At 51.0% G+C, this 25,933-nt stretch overlaps 2 protein-coding genes across 8 annotated transcripts in view; both read left to right on the top strand.

The window, feature by feature from the left end:
• Window positions 1-1,203: 1,203 nt before the first annotated feature.
• LOC144941208 (transcription termination factor 4, mitochondrial-like) lies at window positions 1,204-5,286 on the top strand. Its single transcript, XM_078867819.1, has 5 exons — window positions 1,204-1,399; window positions 2,242-2,555; window positions 3,354-3,507; window positions 3,838-4,022; window positions 4,274-5,286. The coding sequence occupies exons 1-5, from the start codon at window positions 1,204-1,206 to the stop codon at window positions 4,727-4,729; spliced, it is 1,305 nt and encodes a 434-aa protein (XP_078723945.1). The 3' UTR covers window positions 4,730-5,286.
• Window positions 5,287-6,922: 1,636 nt separating this feature from the next.
• The window catches only part of ARMC9 (armadillo repeat containing 9), a 20,420-nt gene continuing 1,409 nt past the window's right edge, over window positions 6,923-25,933 (top strand). For 2 of the 7 annotated variants that reach the window (XM_078867803.1, XM_078867808.1), the window contains exons 1-25: window positions 7,859-7,881; window positions 8,911-8,997; window positions 9,182-9,304; window positions 10,136-10,306; window positions 10,666-10,821; window positions 11,466-11,558; window positions 12,340-12,364; window positions 12,638-12,804; window positions 13,234-13,332; window positions 14,547-14,573; window positions 16,047-16,081; window positions 16,753-16,864; window positions 17,340-17,438; window positions 17,857-17,947; window positions 18,153-18,276; window positions 18,449-18,588; window positions 19,019-19,095; window positions 20,649-20,723; window positions 21,373-21,463; window positions 22,016-22,071; window positions 22,545-22,649; window positions 22,978-23,093; window positions 23,214-23,320; window positions 23,989-24,073; window positions 25,073-25,260. In XM_078867803.1, the coding sequence (XP_078723929.1) occupies window positions 8,947-8,997; window positions 9,182-9,304; window positions 10,136-10,306; window positions 10,666-10,821; window positions 11,466-11,558; window positions 12,340-12,364; window positions 12,638-12,804; window positions 13,234-13,332; window positions 14,547-14,573; window positions 16,047-16,081; window positions 16,753-16,864; window positions 17,340-17,438; window positions 17,857-17,947; window positions 18,153-18,276; window positions 18,449-18,588; window positions 19,019-19,095; window positions 20,649-20,723; window positions 21,373-21,463; window positions 22,016-22,071; window positions 22,545-22,649; window positions 22,978-23,093; window positions 23,214-23,320; window positions 23,989-24,073; window positions 25,073-25,260 (2,413 nt within the window). In that variant the 5' untranslated portion in view covers window positions 7,859-7,881; window positions 8,911-8,946. Of the gene's footprint in view, window positions 7,010-7,266; window positions 7,339-7,858; window positions 7,882-8,910; window positions 8,998-9,181; window positions 9,305-10,135; window positions 10,372-10,665; window positions 10,822-11,465; window positions 11,559-12,339; window positions 12,365-12,637; window positions 12,805-13,233; window positions 13,333-14,546; window positions 14,574-16,046; window positions 16,082-16,752; window positions 16,865-17,339; window positions 17,439-17,856; window positions 17,948-18,152; window positions 18,277-18,448; window positions 18,589-19,018; window positions 19,096-20,648; window positions 20,724-21,372; window positions 21,464-22,015; window positions 22,072-22,544; window positions 22,650-22,977; window positions 23,094-23,213; window positions 23,321-23,988; window positions 24,074-25,072; window positions 25,261-25,933 lie in introns of those variants that run through there. The other 5 variants (XM_078867807.1, XM_078867805.1, XM_078867804.1 and 2 more) reach the window with 5 other exon arrangements.

Here is a 25,933-nt window from a genome sequence, read left to right as displayed (position 1 = left end):
TTAACGTGGCCTCGAGATGCACCTCGCCTGGCACAAGCTCCATGGTGACGTCACCATCACCACGTGGTTAATGACGGGACAGCTTGGGGGAAGGACGCCATCCAGCAGTGGATAGGTCGTGGCTGATGCACTGTGAGTAATTCCTGCAGTCACGAAAGCTCCAAATTAGGTATGACACTGTGAGGGGGGTTGAAGGTTGGTAGGGGGGGTAGGAGGGGCTGGGGGGGTAGGGGAGGGGCAAGGGGGAGTAGGGAGGGGGTAGGGGAGGGAGCCTCCTGCGAGGGGCGGGGCGGCAGCGATCCCTGCCAGCAACGAGGGGCGGGGCCGTGAGTGGCGAGCAGAGCGGCGCGAGGTCACGGGGTCACCGCGTCACGTGCGTACAGTGCGGCAGCGTGGGTGAGTGGGCACTGTACGCGGAAGTGCAGCAGTGGAGCGAACACTGCTGCTGCTGCACTGCGCCTTGAGAGCTTGGCCTCGTCACGGGAACGGGGAATTGTCACCACGGCGCTTGAGCGCTGCGGTTAGCGCCGCACTCCGCTCCGAACCCAGCGACCCGAGTTTGATTCCCGCTTCACAGCCAACATCGATGACGGGAATCTGAACCCATTCTGGGCCTTTCCTAGGTCGACTCGGCCTTCAACGAGTACCTGGCGCGCCGGTGTGTAAACATCACCACTGGGTAGACAAAGGCATCTGGGAGTGGTGTTGATTACCCACCCCCTCGTGTACCGTGGCGGCCTTCAGAGGCGCTCGCTAACAGCACTTGCCCCACCAGCCTGTGAGGGCTACAGTGTGTCTCTGTGACAGTACGTGTCCATGCGCGTGTGTGTCATTGTGCATGAGTCTCACTGTGTGTGTGTCTCACTGTGTGTGTGTCTCACTGTGTGTGTGTCTCACTGTGTGTGTGTCTCACTGTGTGTGTGTCTCACTGTGTGTGTCTCACTGTGTGTGTGTCTCACTGTGTGTGTGTCTCACTGTGTGTGTGTCTCACTGTGTGTGTGTCTCACTGTGTGTGTGTCTCACTGTGTGTGTGTCTCACTGTGTGTGTGTCTCACTGTGTGTGTGTCTCACTGTGTGTCGCTGTGTGTGTGTGTCTCGCTGTGTGTGTGTGTCTCGCTGTGTGTGTGTGTCTCGCTGTGTGTGTGTGTCTCACTGTGTCTCGCTGTGTGTGTCTCACCGTGTGTGAGACAGGGCGGCTCGACGATGTGGAGCTATCGCGGTCTCTCGGCTGTGGCGCCGTGCCGGTGCCGGTGGTGGGGCCTCCTCGCCCCTAGCCGGGTGGCACCGGCCCGGGGCGAGCGGGCGAGCACCACCACCGACACCACCACCACCGACACCGCCCGCACGGCGCGACGCCCCGGCCAGCCCGCCAGACGGGACAAGGCCCGCGCTGCCAAAGGTCACAACGCCGGGGGGGCCGTGCGCTCGTTCATTCATTTCGTGTCCGTCGCAACAAGTTATTCCGCTGCTCGGTGCGGTACCATGGGTGTGTGTGTGTTAGAATTGGGATTTGAATGAGATTCGTATTTACTACGAAACGAATTATTTGTAGTTATTTAGGCGGAGCTACTATTGTTTTCTACAATACATAAAAATTAGGGAATGGGCTAAACAATCTGTTGACAATGGTCTACCCCTTCTATTAGTATGTGATAGGGTCTGTGAATGGCAGCATTGCTATGGCTTCTGTACTGCCTGTCATGGATGCGGAGGGATTTTACTAAACGATAAACTATTTTAATTTTACCAGGTAAGGCGCACGGAGCAATACAGCTCTTTTTCAGAAGCGATCTGGCCACAAAGGATAGCTCAACGAAGTGGCTTATGGGTCAGTTTATAGCAGCCAAATACACTAAACGCATGTTTTTAAATATTCGCCAGAAGTTCTGTAACTTTCTGAATGGTAACATTCAGAACACTGAAAATGTAATATAAGAATTGATCATTCCCGCATTATTTATGCAGATTTTTGTTGTACATTCTGTAATAATTTGCCGACACATGAGAGCAGTCTGCTGCCGTACTGCGCATGCACGACCCATGGAGAAGGGGAGGTGCAGGGTGGGGGCTGGATCGACCACTGAATGGCACGGATGGAGCAGAGGTCATCCGTCCTAGCTTGCGAACAGTCAGGTTCTCTCCTGTAATTAAAACAATATTGCGGCACACCGGTTGCAAAGCGTGACATTACAACACTCAAGCTGCCCATTTAAGCACTGAACAATGTTGCAAATTTCACAGCCGTGCCTGCCGGTGAAGAGGTGGCAAGAGGGGAAGGCGGGGGCTCGGTGGGAGACAGCGGTGGCAATGGGGAGTGGAGCACCGAGGAGGAGGAGCAGCCGCCGGGCGAGTTTGTTGCCAGCGTCGCCCAGGAGGCGGCCACACACGCCGCGAGGCGGGGCTGGCCCTCGGCTGCCGCGGCCTCCGCTGCCGTGGAGACGGCTGCGCAGGGCCTCCTGGACCTGGGATTCTCGCAGCGTCAAGTCCGCTGTCTGGTGCGGAGCAGCCCTGCCGCGATGCTGCCCTCCGCACCACACGCTCAAGCTGGCGCACCGGTGCGTGACTCTGGGCCGTGCTCTCCCTCGACATGCTCAGGCGCCCAATCCTTTACTGTGCATTGAACAAACACGCTGCCTATTGCCCCAGGAAACACGAAGACTCAACTAGGAGCATTGTAATGTTTGCCATGCAGAAGGGAACTGGAATACCCGGAGAAAACCGGTGCATATGAGGGGATAACAATCAGCACCGTCATCTCTTGGCCACTCCTCAGCCCCACACCTCCAACACCTGGCAGGTCTTGCCGGTCACTCGTCAAAGCACAAACTAGGCCCATCATGCTTGGCTTAAAATCATTGAAAAGCTCGAGTGCATTCGAGAGGATTTGGCCATTAACTCTGATCACATAAGACAGATGAGTGACTTCATCAGGGATTGTATCGACAAGAAACGCTTGTGTGTGACTTCATCGCCTTCAAGGATTAGGCCGGCGAGGATCTCTGAGGATTCCCGTCAGCTGATTTGGCAATGGGCATTGTGTTTGTGTTTCTGCATTTGTCTTCTACAAGAGACTGAGTTGTATTTACTTACTGAGCAAAACCAAAAATTAAATAATTTAGTGAATGTGTCGACCTCAATTAAGCAGCATTACCACACTGCACAAACATCTGTTTGGTTTTAACAATGATGAAGAAATGGGCCTTTACCAGCTCTGAGCAGCCTATCTCCAGCTCCATTGTATCGAGGTGAACTCCTACTTGACTGGAGCAGTTTCGTAATAATTCCCGGGCTTGGGTTTGGCTGCGGATGCTCGTTTGAAGCTGCCGTTCGCTGCTGCTCTGTTTGTGTCTCAGGCCGTGGTCTCGTCGCTGCGGGCACTGCTGGCACTGGGCCTCAGCCGGGCGACGTGCACGAGGGCCGTGACGCAGCAGCCTCAGCTCGCGCTTACGGACGCGCTCGTCATCCAGGGCAGGGGGCGGGCCCTGAGGCGGCACGGCCTCGGAGAAGGTAGTGGCACGGCACGCTGGCTCCACACGTTCCCATGGCACCAGCCTGGCTCTCGCCAACGGCTCCTCACCAGCAGTTATAGTTTGCGTTGACCAGTAGAGCAGCTAAAGCAGCCAAAGTGGGTTTCTGCTGCAATTAATAACTGGTGGCAGTGTTCATTAACTTGTGGCAGTGTAAATTAATTTGAGCGGTCAGGCTGGGCTTGTGCTGGTGATACCTACAAAATGTTTTTTTTCAGGTGACACCATCACTGGATGCCATGTAATGTCGCCCGCAGCAAGTTCTAATGCGGGAGAGTCACGCATGGGCTGTGTGCGCGTGGTGCTCCAGGCTGGCTGGAGCATGCTGTCGCCTCCACCCCGGAGCTGCTTGCGCAGACTGAGCGAGGCATTTCTGAGCGCATAAACACGCTGCGCTCCGACTGCCTCTTCAACGGAAAGCAGAGTCAGGAGATCGCTCGCACGACCCCGCGCGCCCTGCTGCACACGCCCTACCACTTGCAGTTTACCTTCCAGGTATCGCCACACTCGCTACTGCACATGCCTTACCAATCACAGTAAAATTGTGCACTGCCAGAAGTCCGTGTGACTGATGGGACGAGAAAACAATTGTTTACTTTAGTACATGGAGGGACAGCTGTGTAAAGAAGCATATTGTCTGCTAGTTCATGACTGTAAGCATAGATTGGCCACAAAGCGTCCTTATTCAGGCAATATTCAGGCAATGAACAAGACTGAACGCTAACGAGCGTCGTGTTGTCTCGCAGTACGCCTATTTCCGCATGGGCATGTCGCACGCCGAGATGGTGACCACGCGGATTTTTGGTGCGGATCAGCGCCGCGTCCGGACCCGCCACCAGTTCCTGGAGCGGCGCGGCCTGTTCAGCGTGGAGCGGTCGGGCCCACACGCGACGCCAGATCCTCGCGGCCCATCCCAGCCTGGACTCGGCTCGTCGCAGAATCCCAAAGCCGCGCATATCATCCGCCTCCCCGATGGCGTTTTCCTCACGAAGCTTGCCAACGGGGCTTCCAAAGAGGAACTGGACGTGTTTAGCCGCCTGCTTGCCCGGGAAGAGTTGGAAGAAGAGTTGCAGGAGGGAGAAGATTCTGAAAATGAGCTTGAGGTAGAGGAGGAGGAGGTGGAGGAGGCGATGGAGACGATGGATAATTCAGGGTCGGACAGTGAAGAGGAGAGTGACAGAAGAACGAGAAGAAAGCCATGATTTGACATGGAGCAAGAGGTGCAATGCTTTTTTTTTTCATGTTGATGATAAAAGTGTCCCCATCATAGGAATGTGGAATGTCTACCACTGGCTCAGGATTGTAAATAGGAGATGAGCACCACCTCAATTCTCATTTGCGCAGGAAATCACTTAGATTTTGACTCGTACAAAAAATGGTGATCTGAATACACTTCTCAGTCACAACTCACATCAGTGGTCGGTGACAACCAGTCCCCATTTTATCAACCCACACTGTCCTGCACAGTGAAGTATGGCCAAACACTCCCTTCAACCAGCAGTGTGGGGTAGTCTCCGATAAATAACTTTAACATTTTATAAATCACTTAGAATGCAGTTAAATGTTAAATTAATCGTTGATCACTACCATGAATCTCATTCAGTGGCGCGGTGCTGTTGGTGGAGTGTTTTTCTCACCGGAAGGTTCGTGAATTTGAATTCTGGTCGACGTGTCCCGGTGGGGGTGGGCCCCCACTGTGCAGCTCTAAATGTGTTCCCAAATAAAATCTATGTGGCTGTACCTTGGTGGGTTTGAACAATATTAAATGAACACCTAGGTTTATGTTTAATGATTATTTATGCTCTGAATCTATATTTTTTGTCCTATCTGGTCAGCACATGAAAGTTTTATAGCCAAGCATTTTGCAGTGGGCTCCATAAGTTTTTCCTCTGTGGCAAAATCAGATGTATACGACTGTATTTTTATTACTCTTTGGCTCTTTTAGGTGAAGTCACGGAGGTAGAAAACGAATAGATCACGACGTTTCGATCGCAACACAAGCAATTGTCATCAGGTGGGACAACCACAGCAAGAACAGCAAGAACTGCTGTGGCTGTCCCACCTGATGATGATTGCTTGTGTTGCGATCGAAACGTCGTGATCTATTATTTTTCTACCTCCGTGACTTTACCGAAAGAACCAAAAAGTTTCAAATCAAGATTGTAATTTTATTCCAAATTCTTGCATAGTATGTAATGCCAGAATATAGATTTAGAGCTAAATAAAGACAATTGCAGTTGTATGATAAACTATATTACGACTCGTTTAACATACCACAGATGCCTGACTTATTGCATTGTTTTAATTCGGTGTCCAAAATAGTTTGGGAGTAAATCGCACCCAGGGAACTCCTCCGGGCAGTTCTGCGCGAGGGCTCGGGTAGCGCACCGCAGGGCTGAGCCCCCGCAGTCCCCGGTGGGAACCCAGCCAACTCCAGGCGAGGACGAGGGTAGCGCACTCCTCGGGTCAACTGCAGGGCGATTGTGAATGGTGCAGAGTGTGGTCCGTGGGGCTGAATGTGCTCATGCGTTCACCCCGCGCTCGAGTGACGCGGCTGGTGCGCGACTTCCATGGTGGGACTCGTGGCGGATTCTTCACCACGTGGCCTTCACGTGGGTCGCATGCAGGACTCACTGAGCTCACGCGGACTTCGTGGCTCATGAGCCGCACGACTTAACCTGGCTCGCAGGCATTGCCCTCTCACGTGCACCACGACATGGCACAGGGCACGTCTCGCTCGCTTCGCTCTTCGGCTGCCTGACGCTGCCGCTCCACACGAAGCTCCCCGGGTCTTCTCTGCCCCCGTGATTATTAACGCCGTCTCTTCTGTTAACCCTGCCACACGCGGGACACCTGCACCGGCTTGGCACATGGGGCTGGCAACATACGAGAGAAGCCACCCTGTTTCTCAGCCGGCGGGAATGGAGACGCGGGCTGATCGTGTGGGATCGTGGGCAGCGGCAGTGGAGCGGGTCGCGCACCGCGCCACCAACCCCGAGTTCCATTCCCACTCACAGTCGTCTCCAGTGGCGATTATCTGGTAACGGCCGCTTGTGTTGCCATCGGAACGTCGTGATTTGTTTTATTTTATTTCCAGCTGCGTGACTTTACCGAAAGAACCAAAGAGTATGGATTCCTGCAGTCACGAAAGCTTCAAATGAACATGAATATTCACGATCGAGACAATATTGTTACGTATCATTGTGTGCACAGTAACTGCCTTGCTTTCATATTGCAGTGCACCTTGGGGATGTTCAGCTCCATGTTGGGCCCACATCACAGCTGACCTCCCATGTGCGTGCCATGCGCAGCCATGGGGGAGAGTCTACTTCAGAGAGATGGTCGCTCCATGAGCCGCGACGCGGGGCTCGGTGTCTCCAACAGAATTCTACCAATCGCCAGAGCTGGAGGTGGAGGACGGTGGTGGGAATCTGCGCCGTGCATCACAGTTCACGCGTCCCCTGCACATTCTTTGCGATGTCGTAAGAATATGTTCATAAGCACCGCTACTCATGACAGTCAGGTTCATACTATTTGTAAGTATTTTGCACTTTCACGTTTGCGAAGTAACGGGCAACATGAGGTAGCTCTTGCTAAAATGTTGGATTATTAGAAGTTCATGTGGTGCACGAGGTCAGTGGCGGAGTTTTCTTGATGTTCGAGACAGCGAGTGGGGGGCGGGGCTTGAGGAGGGGCGGGGCTTGGGGAAAAGGGGCGGGGCTTGAGGAGAAAGGGCGGGGCTCGCAGCGCGCGGGGGATGACGGGAGTCGCGGTCGCGTCTATGGAGACGGTGGCGAAGCGGGTGCGAGTGGTGAACGCAGCAGCTTTGACACGGACAGAGGAGGGTGCACGGGGAGAGAGGGGGTACATCAGGGATGACGGGGAGAGAGGGGGTGCACAGGGAGAGAGGGGGTACATCAGGGATGACGGGGAGAGAGGGGGTGCACAGGGAAAGAGGGGGTACATCAGGGATGACGGGGAGAGGGGGTACATCAGGGGTGCACAGGGAGAGAGGGGGTACATCAGGGGTGACGGGGAGAGAGGGGGTACACGGAGAGGGGGTACATCAGGGATGACGGGGAGAGAGGGGGTACATCAGGGGTGTTTAGGGAGAGAGAGGGTACATCAGGGGTGACCGGGAAAGAGGTGGTGCACAGGGAGAGAGGGGGTACATCAGGGATGACGGGGAGAGAGGGGGTGCATAGGGAGAGAGGGGGTGCACAGGGAGAGAGGGGGTACATCAGGGATGACGGGGAGAGAGGGGGTACATCAGGGATGCACGGGGGAGGGAGGAATGAGGGATACATCATCGGTACGAAGTCATAGGAGCCAGGAGACGCGAGGAGTGACGCAGGTCATGGGTCAGAGGTGGTGGTGCCGCTGTGGTTCGGCGCAGTGCGCGGAGGGGATGAGTGAGTGGAGGGATGAGTGAGTGGAGGGATGAGTGAGGGGAGGGATGAGTGGGTGGAGAGATGAGTGAGTGGAGGGATGAGTGAGGGGAGGGATGAGTGGGTGGAGAGATGAGTGAGTGGAGGGATGAGTGAGGGGAGGGATGAGTGGGTGGAGAGATGAGTGGGTGGAGGGAAGAGATGATGGAGGGAATGGGTGGAGGAGTGCGTGGAGGGAAGAGTGAGTGGAGGGTTGAGGAAGGGGAGGGATGAGTGAGTGGGGAGAGGGATGAGTGAGTGGAGGAGTGGAGGGATGAGTGGGTGGAGGAGTGGAGGGATGAGTGGGGGGAGGAATGAGTGAGTGGAGGGATGAGTGAGTGGAGGGATGCGTGAGTGGAGGGATGAGTGGGTGGAGGAATGAGTGAGTGGAGGAGTGGAGGGATGAGTGGGGGAGGGATGAGTGAGTGGAGAGATGAGTGGGTGGAGGAATGAGTGAGTGGAGGAGTGGAGGGATGAGTGGGGGAGGGATGAGTGAGTGGAGAGATGAGTGGGTGGAGGGATGAGTGGAGGAATGAGTGAGTGGAGGGATGAGTGGGGGAGGGATGAGTGAGTGGAGGAGTGGAGGGATGAGGGGGTGGAGGAGTGGAGGGATGAGTGGGTGGAGGAATGAGTGAGTGGAGGAGTGGAGGGATGAGGGGGTGGAGGAATGAGTGAGTGGAGGAGTGGAGGGATGAGTGGGGGAGGGATGAGTGAGTGGAGGGATGAGTGAGGGGAGGGATGAGTGTGTGGAGAGAAGAGTGAGGGGAGGGATGAGTGGGTGGAGAGATGAGTGGGTGGAGGGATGAGTGGAGGAATGAGTGAGTGGAGGGATGAGTGGGTGGAGGGATGAGTGAGTGGAGAAGTGGAGGGATGAGTGGGTGGAGGAATGAGTGAGTGGAGGGGTGCACGGGGGGGATGAGTGGTTGTCACGATGTCTCGTGTTCCCCCCTCTGCAGGGCAGTAGCACTGCGCTCCCTGACAGCGCGCGCATCATGGGGGACGCCCTGGCCTATGAGGCGGAGCTGAGCTCCATCATCAGAGAGGTGCGTGTGTGGTGCGTGTGGTGCGTGTGTGGTGCGTGCCAATGGGGGTTTCGCCCGGTGAATGTTCACGGCTCTCTCTGGAAGGAGGCGCTGTTGGGGGCTTGTGGCCAGGTCGGGTTGTCACTGGAGGGTGGCAGGGGCTCCACGCTCGGCGTGTGACCTGCGTGTGTTGCGTGGGTTGCAGTACCTGAACTTCATGGAGTACGAGGAGACAGTGAAGGCCCTGGATCGCGAGTGCAGCAGCAAGGGGAAGGCCGTGCCCAAGTCCGGTGGTGTCATGAAGGACTCGAACGTGCTGCTGGTGCAGGTAGCACCTCCCCGGGTTAAATATTGGACTCCCAACGACGTGGCCACGGACATTGAATGCGAATTGCAGACCAGTTCAGTTTAAATCTTAAACGTTTACGAACATTTACGTAAAATCTCAATGTAGTTCGCGTGTAAGGTTCACGGGCACCATGTTCTCCAAGCGGGGCCTTCCGGGATGGGGTGCGCATTGGGTATACTCTCCCAAGCTCTCCCCACGTCCTCCTGCGGAATCCCTCCCGCAGTAGAATGTTTATTTTATAGAGAGAAAGAGACGTTCATAGGCAGAGAGTTGAACTCGTGAAGATGCCCACAGCAGCGTGTGGCAAAAGTTTCCCAGAGCCCACCTGGACAACCGCACTTGGACGACATTGAACCGGGCCAGCTGCTGCTTCTCCATCAGAGGGCAGCACAGCACAGTATGAATCTCCTTACAGATGTTGATATACAAACTGCAGGAGCAGAGAAGTGAACGAGACATGTGCGGTGGGAAGGAGGTTGGCTCGGGAGGAAAAATTAGATCTGTCTAGGAGGTGTAGATGCCGCATACGGATGCAAAGTTTAGTCTAAAACGCTGCATTATAAATGTAATGTATGTACTGGTGGGGTTGAAATGTAACATTGTAATCTTGGATTGCATGAAATAACTAGATTTTCATGTGGACGTTGTTGTTATCTGATGATCACAATGGGGTTTAGGCATATACGGTGTTGCAGTTGTCTGTCTGGGAATTGCCTCGAGGTATTTTTATGAGAAAGGCTTCATATAAGTTGTGCTCGTCGATCGCCAATCAAACGCCAACGACTGCCATGACGCTCGTGCGTGGTGCAGGGGGAGCTGCTGTCGGCGTTCGATCAGGGCGAGCGCACCGAATTCTTCGTGCTGTGGGGGGAGAACATCCCCGGGACACTGTGCGATTCAGACCCCACGGCCCAGAAGCTGGAGTTTTACCTGCAGATTCACTTTGCCATCTACCCCATCCAACACGCCGTGGGAAAGCCGGTAACTATCCTCGGAGACTCTACGCACACAGCGGCCACCCAAAGAGAGTACAAGCGACAAGATAAGTAAGCAGACAATACACCTCTTTCCCATAGCTGTTCTTCCATGTAAAAAAATCAGCCGCACACTGGGAATTCATGAAGACGCAAGATGGTAAGAGATCGCAATGACTTGGGGAGGTCTTCATCCAATAGCAAGACAATGGCTGATGATGATATGAAAATAAACTTGAAGTTATCTGCAAAACGAAGCTTTATTTGGATGTTGCAGAAGTTTACATGACTCTTAGAACGGGTAGTTAACTTTGTGCTTTCGAGTGACTTCATGGTGACTCACCGTGGTGTGTGTGCCACTCACAGGACAGTGCAATGGTGGAAGTGAGCATGACGGAGTTTAAGACCTTCCTAGAGACGCGCGGCTCGGCTCTCAGCCAGACCACGGAGTTCCTGCCCTTCTATGCGCTGCCCTTTGTGCCCAAGCCCGCCGCTCACCCCTCCTTCCGCCAGCTCTTCTCGGTATGCGCTTCAGTCGGCCCTTTTCTCTCGGCCGGGGAGGGTGGGGAACCTACGGGAAATTGGCCCGTGACTTGAGTTCAAATGGCCCATGACCACAAGAGGCCTACCACCTCCATACGCCCTGCGAATGATACTTATCCATCACTGTAAGCATCCTAGCCGCATGAAGACTCTTACATAATTGAGAATAATATGTAATTTGTTACACGCACAGTTTTTGTTCACTCTTGACAGAGTAAATGCGAAGGAAACTAGGGACAAGCAGGAAGGAAGCCAGAACCGGTGCCAACTATTGCCCAAGCTCTGTGGTCCTATAATGGGATGTTTAGCCAACTCCATTACTGAGTGTTGTATACATGTGGGAGGAAACTGGGGTATCCAAAGAAAGCTGACTCAGGAAATAGGGCAATGCTAAATTCCTGAACAGGTGGAATACAGATGGAAATTAATCCACTGATGCCATCACACCCTGGCGAACGGTTACCTCGAAGCCCTTGGGTGGGAAGGGAGTTTCATGAACGTGTGATGATCCACCAGGCCCCGCTGCCCCCACAGTCCTGGGTTACAGGCCACGTGCGGCGTAGCCACCAGTGGGCTCCATGATTGGGACGTTTGTCCATTTGCATTGAGCTGTTGTTTTGCAGAACTCGTGGACCCCGGAGCTGAGGACGCAGCTCGAGAGGTTCCTGTCGCTCACGCTGAAGGCGAACAGCTTTCCTCGCCTTCTCACGCTGTTTGTATCCTTCAGCTCTTACCGGTTCATAACTACTATGCTTGACTACCCAGGAACGCCTCAAGAATCTTTTTCAGGAGGGTCCAACGAAGTTTTTGCTTTGGCGGACGACAATTGTTATGTGTAGTGTGACAGGGTAGCAAAGCGGTAATGCGTGTGCTTTCCAGCAAGAGGAATCTGGATTTTATTTCTGAATTTGGTGCCTTCGCCTGTGGGCTTTGTTTATTTCCCCCACGTTCTGCACGTGTTTTCTCTGGGTTCTCTGGTTTTCTCCCATAGCTAATTTCACAATGTAATTAGTATTGGCCAAACATATAATGCTGAAAACCTTCAAATTACTCAGTTGGGATCACACGGAAGCAACACCGCCCACCTGCGAAAACTTGTCATAACCCTCCTGAAAAAAAATGTTGAGTGAGGCTTTCCTGGGTAAACAAGTACAATTCTTAAAAAAGCAATCTCTCCTAATCGAGTAGTCTACAAGTAATCTTTGTAATTTGGCACATTTAGACCATGACACTGGCACAGATGACCTAGTCTGCATGAAATGGCATTGCTGGATCTTTAACGTCCACTGTGAAGGAGATGGCGCTTAGCATTTCATGGTGAATACTCGTTGCAGGAAGAGGCAACATGCACGAGCTGGATGGGTTGTGGCATCGCAGGGCCGTGAGGGGTAATCTGGGAAGCCTTCATACAGCAGTGGATAGAACATGAATGATTTGATGATGGATGTGTGCCATACATGAGGGCTTGATGGTCCTTTACAAGGTGGTAACGTACAGAAGGAAGGTGGCCACGCAAGTAGAGGTAAGTGCACATTTTTCAGTAAAAAAATTCTCATTGCTTAAATTAAACAAATAGTATGCTGCTGTTTTGATTTAAGAAATGTGAAGTTAGCAAGTAAATTGCACTTCTATTTATATAGTTTCTGTAACATTCTCATTTGTGCTACACAGTTGGGCCAAAGGTTCTGAAGAAGAATTTCCTTTTAATTAAATGAAACATTTCACTTGGACAATCGGTTATAGTTACTGTGGCTGCGTGCTTGTGGCTGAGTGGTTGTGTCCGCGGGGCGAACAGACCTGCACGAGCGTCTGCACGAGTGCGAGCGGCGTGCCGTGGAGGCCGACCGGCGTGCCACGGGCTACACGCGGCGCTACGGCAAGCTGCAGGCCGACTACCACGGCCTCATCAGCGTGACTGCCGAGCTGGTCGACTCGCTCGAGGCCACCATTAGCGGGAAGATGGTGAGAGCGATGCCCACACGCAGTGATGTCCGATTCAATCCAGCACCGGGGTGGTGCTTGCCTCCAATTTACAGCCCTGAGCCAGTGGTGGAAAGTCCGCGTTCCTATGGTGGGCGCGAGTCCGCCTTTTTATTGACCCCGCAGGGATGATGGGCTAAGTCAACCCCCAACCAGGATCTTAACTCACGGCCTTCTGATGGCGAGCTGCTCGCTCTACTCGCTGTCCTGCTGCACCACGTGGGAATTCACTCTTTTATGTGCCACCATTGGCTCAGGGCTGGAAACAAGGAGGTGAATGCCTCCTCAATGGTTAATCGAGTAGGAAATCACGTGACTATGCAGTGTCAACGTGTTGCTGACGGTGGCTGTGCTGTTTAATAGATGACTCAGCCCAGTCCCTGCCTTTGTCTTGGCTGCTGTTGCCAGCAGATCACGGCGGAGTACCTGCAGAGCATCTGCACGCGCCTCTTCAGCAGCCAGCTGCGCCACAGTCTGGTGCACAGCGTGGACTTCACTCGCCCCGGCACGGTAACAGCTCGCTACTCCGCGCTCCCGGGCCTCACCACCCACACAGCACGAGCCGTGTGGGTGGTGAGGCAGGAGCTGCTGTGTCTCTCACTTGGCTGGGTCGGGCCTCATGAGCTGTGCCACTCTGGTATTCTACTTGGTTACGGATGCTTGTTGGTACGATCTCCCTTTAATGTCACTGCCAAGCAGATGCATCTATGTCCAGCATGGGTCTGTATATATTTTACAAAACAATCAGAATTATTGTGGAGAATATAGCAAAATAAATACAAATACAGTATGCCTCCTTCCAATATCTCTCCCTCTACGTAAAAAAATGTAGGATTTTGTGTGCATCCCATCAGCCACATGGTCTTCTGGGAGTGCATTATGTCATCAGCATTGATTCAATACAAGCAGACTCTGGAGCAGTCTTCACATTCAGTGTCCCATCAGCAGAGTCAGTCTCACTTGAACACTAAATGTTGAAACCGGTCAAGTGATAACTTGTGGTGAACCAATGCTGCTGAAAGTATCGCCCCCTATTGGAAAAACCTTGGCAGGACCTTCCTATAATCGTCTAGAGCAGGGGTCCCCAACCCCCGGGCTGCGGACGGTACCGGTCCGTGGCCTGTTAGGAACCGGGCCGCACAGCAGCAGGAGGTGAGAGCGGTGAGTCCGCGCGTGGCCCGCCCCCATTGTTTTATTATTGACCACTTCCGTGTGCGCCTCTCTCCCGCACTGCGCACTCGTCTCAGTCACACAGTGTTGGTAGCCCACAAGCTCTAGCTTCTAGTAGCCACAATGAGTAAAGAACAAACGTCGCTGGAGAGCTTCTTTGTAAAGGGGGAAAGACCTAATGATGAACCCCCATCCGTGAAAAAATTGTCTTCCATGAAACCGGTCCCTGGTGCCAAAAAGGTTGGGGACCGCTGGTCTCGAGGGTCTTCTGGCTACACAGGTGTAATTATAATACTACTACTCCTGTAGGAGCTCCCCATACTACAAGTAATGATTTTTACGTCAGAATGAAACGTTATACCTCATGTGCGTGTGCATCGTCGGTCATGGGGCAGGGAGTGCAGCAGCGTCCATGGATGTAGTTGGATTCCTGCTCAGAGCACACGAGTTCCTTCTCAGACTTCATTCATTTTAGCATTTTCTTATTTAACTTCTGCCTGCTTTTTACAGGAGTAAAAAACATAATTTCTTATTCTCTCAAATTCTCTTTCAAGTACGACGACTATTGGTACGCAGAACAGGTAAGTATGCGTGATGGGGATGTCTGTGAGCATGTCTCAATGAGCATGCTCCCGTGTATGACCCTGCTTGTTCTTCCTTTTGCCTCACAGCATTAACACCCTTTCCTTTCACTCATCCTTCTTTTCATGAGGTCTTGCTTTTTATAACATTGGGGCATGGGATATTCATTGTGCATTACTTAAAACATTTGTACAACATATTATGAGTTAGCCACTAATTTTTTATATAACCAACGTAACTGGTTCATGACGCATCTGTGGGCTAAGGTATTGTTCTGACAATTCAGATCTTGCCAACGCTCTAACCCACTGAGCCCTGCACTGAGCCCTGCACCTGCCTAACCAGCCTCCCGCAATGCTGCCTTGCCCAGCCTTTGCATGTCTCACCGTTGGTGAAAAACTGCCGATTGCAAAGCCAGGCCTGCATTCACAAGTTACACCTCTCACCAGAAAGAGAGTGGCATGGACCTAGGGAGCTGCCACGGTGGTTGTGTAATGGTGCGCACACTGCTGGACTTGCAATCCAGAGTTTCACGGGTTGATTCAATGTCCTGGCATGGCAGTTAAACTATGGTGTTAGTGTCTTAAATCCCCCAACTGCCTCTCCATCCAGCAACATAAATATGTACACCACAGTCTTTAGGTAAGTCGTGTGTGGTGGGGTCAAGTGTGGTTATGCTCATCTCTTCTAAGAGGTCTGGTCAGTGTAGAGGAGTAGCATTTAGTTTCGTGTCAAACGAGGACCCCTATTTTACAGAGGGTCCTTACCCATAAACATCTGGCAAGTAACCAGCATTGGTTTAAGCAAGCATAACTGCTGATGAAACACTGAATGTTTTAACTGGTGCAGAGTTTGCAGCTTGAATTAAACCAATGGCCGGCACGCTCACCACCGGACACGTTCACGCACCCTCGCCCATCGCATTCCCCTCTCACGGTTCCCTCGCAGCGGGTGGTGCCAGTGCCGCAATGCGGATTTTTTATTCCCACTGACATCATCATATGCAGGAATAGGCCTTTGTGAGTCAGCATTCCAACCCATGCTCCTGAACGTGAACATTACAGACAGCTGCATTGTTAGAGTAACCATCCCCAAACCACTCGGGTGCCTAGGTGTCCTGTACCAGAGGCTGAAGCATAGTGACCTCATGGTTAAATTGACTCCATCAATAAGCCAGCTCCTCATTCTCTTTGAAATATTTAATTCACAAGTTTTCAAATCAATCTTCAATCGCCACATTTGTGAGTTTACTTATTTGTCAAAGCCAGTTAATATTCTCCAACCAAATGGAACCACAGATGATCTAATTTTGATCATTACATGGCCTAACCCAAAATCAATAAAAATCCGACGTAATTAAATGTTCACTAAAGAGTGACTCATTTATTAGAAATCTGTGGGATTGCTCGAATCCTGGCGTGTTGTTGTTAATCCACTCTCTGCTCAATGTGCCTCGCTGTGTGTGTGTTCAGGCCTCCACAATCCTGAGAGCCTCTGTGGCCCCGATGTGAGTATTGTGCTCACTGGTGTCCACTCACTGGCAATTCACAGGATACATCATAGTCAATATTTAACAGTTTTTTGTACGTATTAAATTGTTAAAATATGGTTTCAAGTTTTTATGAAATTAATTAAGTTGTGTTAATTAAATATTTACGCAAATGCATTTTCTTTCTATAAATGTAATGTGTTGGCTTTGCTAATACGGGACTCTTTTTACAGTATTATTTAAAGAGGTCGGGTCATTGTACTAATATATGTGCTAGGGCTGTTGTATGAGCAATGTTGTGTGATGGTGGTGTGGGAGTGTGGCGAGGAGCGGCTGTGTCGCAGTTAGTGCGCTGCACTACAAACCCAGCGACCCGAGATCAATTCCCGTTCATGGCGAACACCAGTGACGAATATCTGAACCGGTCCTGGGCCTCCCCTAGGTCGATTCAGCCTCAAATGAGTACCTGGTGCAGTGTTTAAACATCGCCACTGGGGAGACAAAAGCTACTGGGAATGGTGTTGGCCACCCACCCCCTCGTGTGCCGCTCTTCACAGGTGCTCACTAACAGCACTTGCCCCGACAGTCTGTTAAGGCTATAAGGGTTATTTTTGTCTTTGTGCGGTGTGTCACGTTGAGCGACGTTGCCGCTGAACGTTGAGCGACGTTGCCTTGCCCCTCTCACGCAGGCACCCCCGCGACATCCCTCTGCTGCCGTCGCTCGACTACGACAAGCTGAGGCACGATCTGCTCCGCAGCACGGACCGCCTCAAGGCGCTGCTGCTGCAGGCTCTGCGCTGGGTCTGCCCCCACACTCACACTCACCCCGCATCACCCCTCATCGCTGCACAGAGCAGTGATGAGGAACGTGTGCATCGCCGGCTCTGGGGAGAGGAGGGGTTGTGATTTAAAGAAAGGAGAGAGATTAATATTTGTTTTGGAGTTAGGGTGGTTACCTTTTCTACTGTAGACCAAACCGGGACATATTTCTCAATCAGCTCAGGTCTTTCAAAACTGCAGTTTATTGTACTGTGATAAAGTTTTATACAATATCGGTACCAGATCTCGGTACAAATCAATTCCATCCACCTGACTACAGATGCCACATCCTGGGGACTGTCTGGGTCAATCCTCGGTCACACCCAGTAGGCGGCAACCCTTCAGGGCATTAAAGCTTGAAGGACGCTGCTTTGATTTTGCATTTCGGCTTAACGCTCATACACGCGGACAGTGGTGATGTTTGCGTACCAAAGAGTGCGATGTACGTTTCTTGCAGCGCTTGACAAAGTCCCAGCAGGGAGAGCAGAGGGACACGGTGCTGCAGGCCTTCATTGCCAACGACCTGCTGGGCTGTCACGCGCGCAGCCAATACAACGTGAGTGAGAGCTGACAGCTGGTGACACAGCAGTAGTAGGAGTAGTTCTCACGCTGCTTCCTGCCCACTCAGCGCCCTGTGTTGTTCATGTCTGTGTGAAACCAGGTTTAACAGTAGCTTTGTGGGCTGCTCACAAACATGCATGCCATGTGACCACCACACTGCATGTACCGTGCTCTCAGTGTTGTCTAGACCACCAGCTCGACAGCTGAATGTGCGGCCGTGTTATGGTTTAGGTCACCAACTCGAGTAGAGTTGATTAATGTGGCCATCCCAACAGGCAGCAATGACACGGAGACAACTTTAGGCCGTTTATGTTTTCATTAGGACTCATCGGTATAATAGTCATCAAGTTGATGGCCTAAACAATAATATGGCCACACGTTGATTTAACAGGCTTGGTCTGGTTATTTAACAGGCGGATGTGCTGGGTCTGCTGATGTCCAAGAGTGAGGTTGTGCGACAGTACACGGCCCGGCTCATCAATGCACTTGCATCCCTGGCTGACGGTAATTGCAGGATGAAAATGAACATTGATTTATTTGAAGTGACATGTGATTCTATTCACCATGCCATCCTGCTTTACCAATTTCTATGCTGTCTCAAAAATTTCCAAAATGTGTAAATGATAAAAAAATGTTGGACTAATGGTGATGATGATTGGTGATGTTGGAGTGCCGGTGGTGGTACGCTATTATTGTCAATGTGTTGCAGGTCGCACTTACTTGTCGCAGAGTCCCGCGGTGCTGCGAGTGCTGCAGGAGAGCCTTCGGGCAGAAGACCGCGATTCACTGACTCGTGAAAATGTGTTGGGCGCACTTCAAAAGCTCAGTCTCAAGTAAGCCATTATATCCCCGGTTTTATCCCGGTCGTGCTACTGGTGTCATGTCGTGAGACAAAGCGGAGGGACAGATAAAGGACGGAGGCATTATTTTCTGGTCATTTATTTTGTTTGTCTGAAATCAGCCTCTAATCAACGCGCTCTCTGTCCTCTGCTTTGGACGTACCAGGCGGAGCCTGCAGACGGCCATGATCCAGGATGGGCTGGTGCTGTGGCTCATCTCTGAGCTCGGAGACACGGACGCCCTCTCCGATTATACGCTCGAATACTCCGTGGCTCTGCTCATGAATCTGTGCCTGCGCTCAGCCGGTACGCTGCTGCTGCTGCTGCTGCACTCAAGCACCCTTCTAGCCCTGCACACAGGACATTCAAGTCGTACACAAGCAGACGCTTGTGCCTGTGCAGTTGTGACAACCCAGTTTAGACATGGGTGTCCCATGGGTGCCCAATGGCAGCTCTGTGGCTCAAACTCCCTGCATCCTGCCTCACCTTGAGCAACACTCGCCTTAATTTCTCTGCAAAGTCCACTTTACTTTAAATCCTCGTCATGCAGCATTTTTACTTTTCTGCAGAAACAAAACCTCCTGTCTTGTATGAGGTACAAAATGTGGTTTTACTATTAGTCTCATGGTGTGTTACCCTGCATCGAGTTTCTCATCCCAGTGGTGACTGTCACACCCTTTGCCGTGCGGTGCGTTGTGGTGCTGCCCACGCTGCCACGTGCGCTCGCTGTCGGCAGGGAAGAGGAAGTGTGCGGAGGACGCGCGCGGTGTCTTCAAGGTGCTCACCGACCTCCTGGGCCATGAGAACCAGGAGGTGGGTTCCCCGAACACTCTCGGAGTATCCGTTGATAGAGATACCGTACGGCGCACTCCCTCTCGCAGCTCTCTACCTGATGCAGCTCAAAGCAGTTCGAGCAAAACCTCGTTGTACTTTGATGTTCAATTTTTCCATGAAAGGTCTTAAATCAGAATCAGAATATTTATCCTGGAACAATCCGATTATTTATTTAAGGCCACCCCACAGAGACGATCACCCCTCTCTGTCACCTGTGTTGCTCTCGCTATGTATGTATCTTGTGATATCTGTCTGTTAATATGTCTGTCTATAGTTTTCTGGTTAGATATTATGTCGCTATTTCATTATACCTGATGATGATTGCTTGTGTTGCAATCGAAACGTCGTATTCTATTATTTAATTTAATTTATTATTTTATCTTTAGACGTGACTTAACCGAAAGAACCAAATAATAATTCCTGCAGTCACGAAAGTTCTAAAATTAAGATTGAATCCGATTAGCTGTGAAGCTCTTTTTCACAGAAGTCCAATAGGGGCGGGTCAGCAAGTGCCAGCAACAAACAATACAACAAGAAGATACGAGTGCAAATTAGAGAAAATGAAAGCAAGTCACAAATCAATGAACCGTCGATGAGGAGCGATTTTCATCAGAATTTGAGTAAACGTGACATTCTTGTCGGGTGGTGGAGAGTTCAAAACAAGAAATTTGGCATAAAACTACCACGTGGCCTAACCTAAAAACAAACGTAGATGAATAGGATCTGTTACCGCCAACTGCTGAACATACTGCTTGAAAAGGGTTAAGAGACAAGTCAGAAAGCTTGTCCAACTGGCACATCATAGTGATTTTTGTAAAAGACTAAAACATCTGGAGATACGATTCATAATTGATGTGAGCGTTAAGCTACCTAATGATTTGACTAAATTTGTATTGAAAGACCTTACACCACCTGACACAGCCAAACAAATGTAATTGTCACGCAGTTAACGAGCGTTTAACAACGATCCAATTGCTGTCGGAAAGTCTTTCTGACAGCCCTGTTCTTCACCTGAGGACGGCTGCTTGCATTGTGGCCGAAAACGTCGTGAGAATTTTATTTTATTATGTTTTATTTGTATTATTTTATTATTTCCCTTCTACGTGACTTTACCGAAAGAACCAAGAAGATGAATCCCTGCAGTCACGAAAGCTTTAAATCGAAAGCTCCAATTGTTATTGTTTGCAACTCCCCTGGTGAGTTTAAGAACGATTCTCACAATCACATGTAGCTGTTGGCTATGACGAACTCGTACTTCAGGGTCTCTCACCACAAATGTGGCCAGATCAGTATGTGGCGTCACCCAATAAATCCATTACATATTAGAGACGTTGGCTGTGAAAATGTGCATGTTCAATCAGGAGATACGATGCTACGAAATTGAATTACAATTTAACGCAACCGCGTGCAGTTGTACTTAAAGCTTAGTGATTGCCAAGTAAGTTCTGTGCTTTTAACATTGCTGGTTGACTTTCCTATGGGGATGGTGAGGCTGAGCGTGTGGTCATGGAATCGGGGGGCGTGTGTTCCAGATTCGTCCTTACGTGAACGGTGCCCTCTACAGCATCTTGGCCCTGTCCTCGATACGCGAGGAAGCCAAGGCCATGGTAAGGAGCATCATTGGTCAATAGGACGACCGAGCAAGGCCAGAGACATCACCCGTGCACATACAGAGGCCGAGGGCACGGTTTTGGTGGCTGATCAAATAAGAAAATAGCAGTTTCAGACAGTTGACACCTGTCCAGATGTGGCCTGCAGAGTCTGGGAATGGTATCTGTGTTCGTGTGGCAGGAATTCATTTGTACTCAGATCTGGTACCGGTATTGTGATGAACTTTATCAGAGTAGATTGCACAGTTTTGATTGTTCGAGGCTGACTGAGAAATATGTCCCAGATTAGTCTGCGGAAAAGGTGGCAACCCTAGGTAGAGAGGAAATGATTGGGCTGCTGTTGGTGTGGCAGTCACCTAACACATACTCAACATAACAAAGTAGACAACACATGCATACGATTGCCAATGTAGGTGGGGGGAGTGCTGGCTGGGTTAGTTTGTGTGTCTGAGTCTGTGTCAGTGGACATGTACGCTCCAAGCCAGTAGCTTCATATTCGATGCAGTATCCCCTGATGTAGTGCTTCTGGCGTATGATGTACACCTCTCTGTGGACATGTTTATATCAGTGGTTGTCCATCGAGAGCTGCGTTGTGAATTACGCAGGATGCGTACCGTCGACGCTGCACTATGGCTCTCTCCCTCAGGGCATGGAAGAGATCCTCAGCTGTTTCGTGAAGGAAGGCAACGTGGAGACAAACAGACAAATTGAGTTCATTATAAAGCAGCTCAACTCGGGTAAGCTCACTCGAACGCGAACACATGTCCTACCCATTCAGGAAACGGTTTCGTTAGATTTAGAACACACATGCGTTTTGTAATTCATTCTTAACACCAGAATTGGCTGAAAAGTTTTATAATTGGACAACAGGAGTTGCCATTACTTGACAAAAATGTTGCCAAATTTCGTCTATTTTTTGTTGATGCTGCTGCTACCGCCGCCGCCCATAAATTCTGTATGTGCTGTGGGGATGAGCATGATGCTAGGATCTCTGCATGCTGCACAAGTCATGCTGCTGTGTGCGGCTGGGGAAGTGAGCCAAGCTGCTTCCTCAATGGCAGCGCAGCAGCAGTTGCAGCATCTGTTGATGTGTTGCGCTTACCCTGCAGTGTTACTTCTCACTTGCGACGTTTCGGATCCTGCTACAATCACAGCCTGCTGGACTTGTGACAAATCTCATGACCATTTTCTGGACTTAGACCCCTAGTTAGTTCACAGCAATGTGTGAGTTTCCGAAATGATGCACTACAGTTGTGTCCTGTATTTTACACAGCTGAGTGTTTTTACAGATTCTCCGGATGAAGGAGTGGAGTCCGATGATGAAGAACAAGAGGAGGAGGATGAGGTGACCCTCTCGGCAACGCGCCCTTCTGCCCTGCCACTCATGAGCCATTCCACTAGCTTTGCCACCTGTTTCAGAATTGCCACTTGTGTTCGAGTGGCAGGAATTGATTTTAGACCTGGTGATATTGTGTTAAACTCTTATCACAGTTTAATGTATCGTTCTCTTAGACCCAAGCGTGACTGAGGTCGAAGAGAACTGTGCAACGAACCTGGCGACCAGTTTTATTCCTGCCCCCGACCCACAGACACGAACATTTGAATAATTTGTGGGCCTCCACTAGGTCCACTTAGTCTTAAATTAGTACCTCGTGGGTTGTGAAGCATCAGCACTGGGGAGACAAAGATGGCTGGCGTGGTGTTGGCCGCACCACCCTCTTGTGTGCCGCGCCGGCCTTCAAAGGTGCTAACAGCAACTTCCCCAACAGGCCGTGGAGACTACACGGGGGGGTTTTGTCTTTGTGCCATGATGTCCAGGAGGAGCAGGATGGCATGGAGCTGGACTTGGACAAAGCGGAGGTGCTGAGGCCGCAGCCAGGAGAGCTCACCGGGGAGAAGCTGCTGAGTGCGGAGTACCTCGGGGTACGTGCTGCGCCATCTCTTCTATCGCTGCGTCCTGACCAAGCCCACTTACTTGTCTTCACAGTCAATACAAAGATGCCTCTAATCTGCATTGACACCCTCATCCATGCTTTCCTCTTTCTGTTTCAGTGTAATTCCCAGAATGCACCTCTCTGCTTCTCTAATAATGAATAAATGTTCACACACATTTAGTAACTTTATACATTTTAAGTGATTATAAATTCAGACACATAAATTATTGTCTGAACATGGTGTGTCTGTGTCAGTGTGTGTAAAGGAGATGTGTGTTTGTGTATACAGAGGAAATGTGTGTCGCCTGTGTGTACAGATCATGACCAACACTCTACAGCATCGGCGCCGGAACCCGGCCATTGTGAGCCAGAGTATGAACGAGCCGCTCCAGAGACCCGTGACGCCCAGCACTCATCGCTCGGCACTCACCGTGTACGTGCTCGCCACGTAATACCCTCCTGCCATGCTGGCCTTTATAGGTGCTCGCTAAAAGTCCTTGCCCATTACAGTCTGTTAAGGCTCTATGGGGGATATTTGTCTTTGTGTCATTAGGCCGGTTAATTTGTGGGAGGGTGGTGGATCGGTAACCGCGCACTCTGACGTCAGCTCGCGCCCTCCCACCCGCTCGGGCAGCCGGCCCAGCTCCGCCTCTCCGGCCGGTAAGGCTCAAACTACGAATACATTCACACCTGGGTCACCTAACAAAGTGCGAATATGAACCTTCCTGGTGGAATAACGCCAACGTTTTGGCTGGTGCTGTGGAACCTTGTGCCACACAGACACGGTTGTCATCAGGGGGCCCACTAACCTAAAAAGGGAAAATAACTACAGCTGGGCATTAGAATGATTGAGATGAGATCTGATGTGCTGGGGCATTGACATGCTGGGGCATGTAAGCAAGTGCCATATAAATCCTTATTCCTTAACCTTTCCTCAACCTCTCTGCCCAGTCTTGTCCTGTACAGTCTTGAAATGGAGTTGTAAAATGCTTCATATATTTTAATGACATTTTATATGAACTGACCAGGTGGGTTTGTCGTAGAGCGACATGCTCACAATGGGAAGGTTACTGGTTCAATTTCTGGTTGGGGGTTTGACTCGGCCCATCATCCCTTCGGCGTCGTATAATGAGTACCATTATTGTGGGGAAGTAGTAAGAGTGGATGCTTGCTGCCGCCATAGGAATGAGGGATTTCCACCACTGGCTCAGAGACTGTAAACAAGCAATGAGCAGCTCTCATTTGAGCAGGAAATCTCTTGGCCTTGACTTGCTTCTTGTGTTTGGATGCAGTATATTGAGCCAGACTGCGCTCTTTTTTCCACACAGACGGAGGGGCAGAAGCATCTCCGCGCTCGCTGAGAGAGCCTCCTTCCCACACCGCTGACTCGGAGGTGCAGGTCGCGTCAGGCAGGTCAGCTGTGCAGCCTCCTGCCTGCTGAGTGTTTGGTGCAGCTTGCTGGAGCACAGGCAACACAATGACTCACAGATGATACAGCATTCATTCCCCTTGGCAGGTTTCAATTTGTGGGTTTTAGATTTATCGATGTCAACCTAAATGCGTGTAATTACTTTCGATGTATATTGAGAGCGAGGCGCTTGTCATCAATCCTAAATGTTGTTATCGTGTGCGCTACCACGACCACCACCACCACCGTGCGCCGTACACTCGGAGTCCTCCTGCCCTCTGGTGGTGACGCAGTCTCAGAGCGTCAAGTGGGTAAACGTGGCTCGCACTGGGGCCACTCGTGGCTGGGATGTGGCAGTTGAAAGAAACCCGATGAGAAATTTGGAGGCAGGGTTGGTGGATCATACAGAGATTGTGTGTGTAACACACGGGCAGTAGCAGTTGGGTACCTTCCTTATTGGGCTGTCCAGTAAGTCGGTTGGTAATATAACTTTAGTGTCAGCAGTTTTGTCCGGGTGCTCTGGTTTCTTCCCATGTGCAATAATACTCAGTCCCAATATTGCGAGCAGAAATGCTCCTGAAAGGGTCTTGAGGCTCGGGGAGGTTTTCCTAGGTAAGGGTTAAATAAATAATACGTAACATCTTCATCTTGAATAGTTGTGAACAGAAATAAGTATTGTTTGATTATTTAATCAAATGCATGTGAAAAATGTACAATAGGTTGGTCATTTTTAGTGTTTATATTTTTAAAAATGTATGCGGTGTCATTTTCCACAGGGCCATTGTGGGGGGTCCTCTTTTGTACGAGGCCCCAGGTAAAATTCCTGCTCTTGCTATCCCTTTTGGGCAGCCCTGGCAGTGATCGTGTTGCACGTGGCAATGCCGTGTTCTCATTTCCATATTTAAGGACAATATTCCTCTACCGCGACGCTGACATTCATTGCTGTGTGAACGCCTCGCCGCCTGTGCCGCCTGTGCCGCCTGTGCCGCCTGTGCGCCGGGCAGCGTGCGAGACGTGAAGGTGGCGTTCGGGAGCCGCCCGCGCATCCCTCGCACGCCCGAGTCGTCGGCCGCCCAGGCGCTCCGCCTCAAAACCCCGCCCCCCAGCCTCGCTCCGCGCTTCTCCCGGGCCGGACCCCAGCAGGGCCGGCCCAGCTCCGGCGGCGGCGGCGGCAGCAGCAGCAGCAAGCACGGTGAGTGGAGGCGGCGTGTGGCTCGTTGTGAATCTGGGCGGCCACTCGCAGCAGGGTGGCGCGCAGTGGGAACGCTTGTCCCTCGGTAAGAAGGGCCTGTGTTTAATTCTTGACTCGTGCGCCTTGTGAAGTTTGTATGTTCTCCTCGTGTTCTGTATGGATTTCCTCGGGGTTCTCCGGTTTATTCCTTAGCTAAAAAATAACAATGAAGCTGGAATTGGCCAAACGTCCCATTGCTGAAAAATTACCTGCAAACTTAGTTGAGTTTTCAATTAGCAACTTTACCCCTTTCTGTGGAAACTTGCCAGGAACCCTCCTGAAAGGCTTGAGAGTAAACAAGAGTAATAAATATTGATTAAACTGGGTTCTAAAGTGTTGTGAGTGAATGATCAGCCTGGCAAACTGATGTATAAAAATAAACGTGGTATGGTGTTTTCACTTAATTTGGCTAAAGTTTGATTCTTAGAAATCAAAATATCTATTGGACTGCCACGCAACAGCAGCATGCCTCTCGTACGACAACTTCTTGTGTGGCCGGGCCCGGCACTCTGCGTGTGCTCTCCGCGCCAAGTGCCGTGTGTCACGTCCTTGTGCCGGAGCAGTGCGCTCAGTCTCTTGCTCACGTGTTATCTTCACTGGGATTTTGAAATGTTTCAATGCGTTTTATCGTTTG

This window comes from Lampetra fluviatilis, chromosome 24 (genome assembly GCF_964198595.1).
Source record: "Lampetra fluviatilis chromosome 24, kcLamFluv1.1, whole genome shotgun sequence".
Classification (NCBI taxonomy): domain Eukaryota; kingdom Metazoa; phylum Chordata; class Hyperoartia; order Petromyzontiformes; family Petromyzontidae; genus Lampetra; species Lampetra fluviatilis.
Note: the sequence above shows the minus strand (reverse complement) of the source record. Positions and strands in the feature narration are given on the sequence as shown.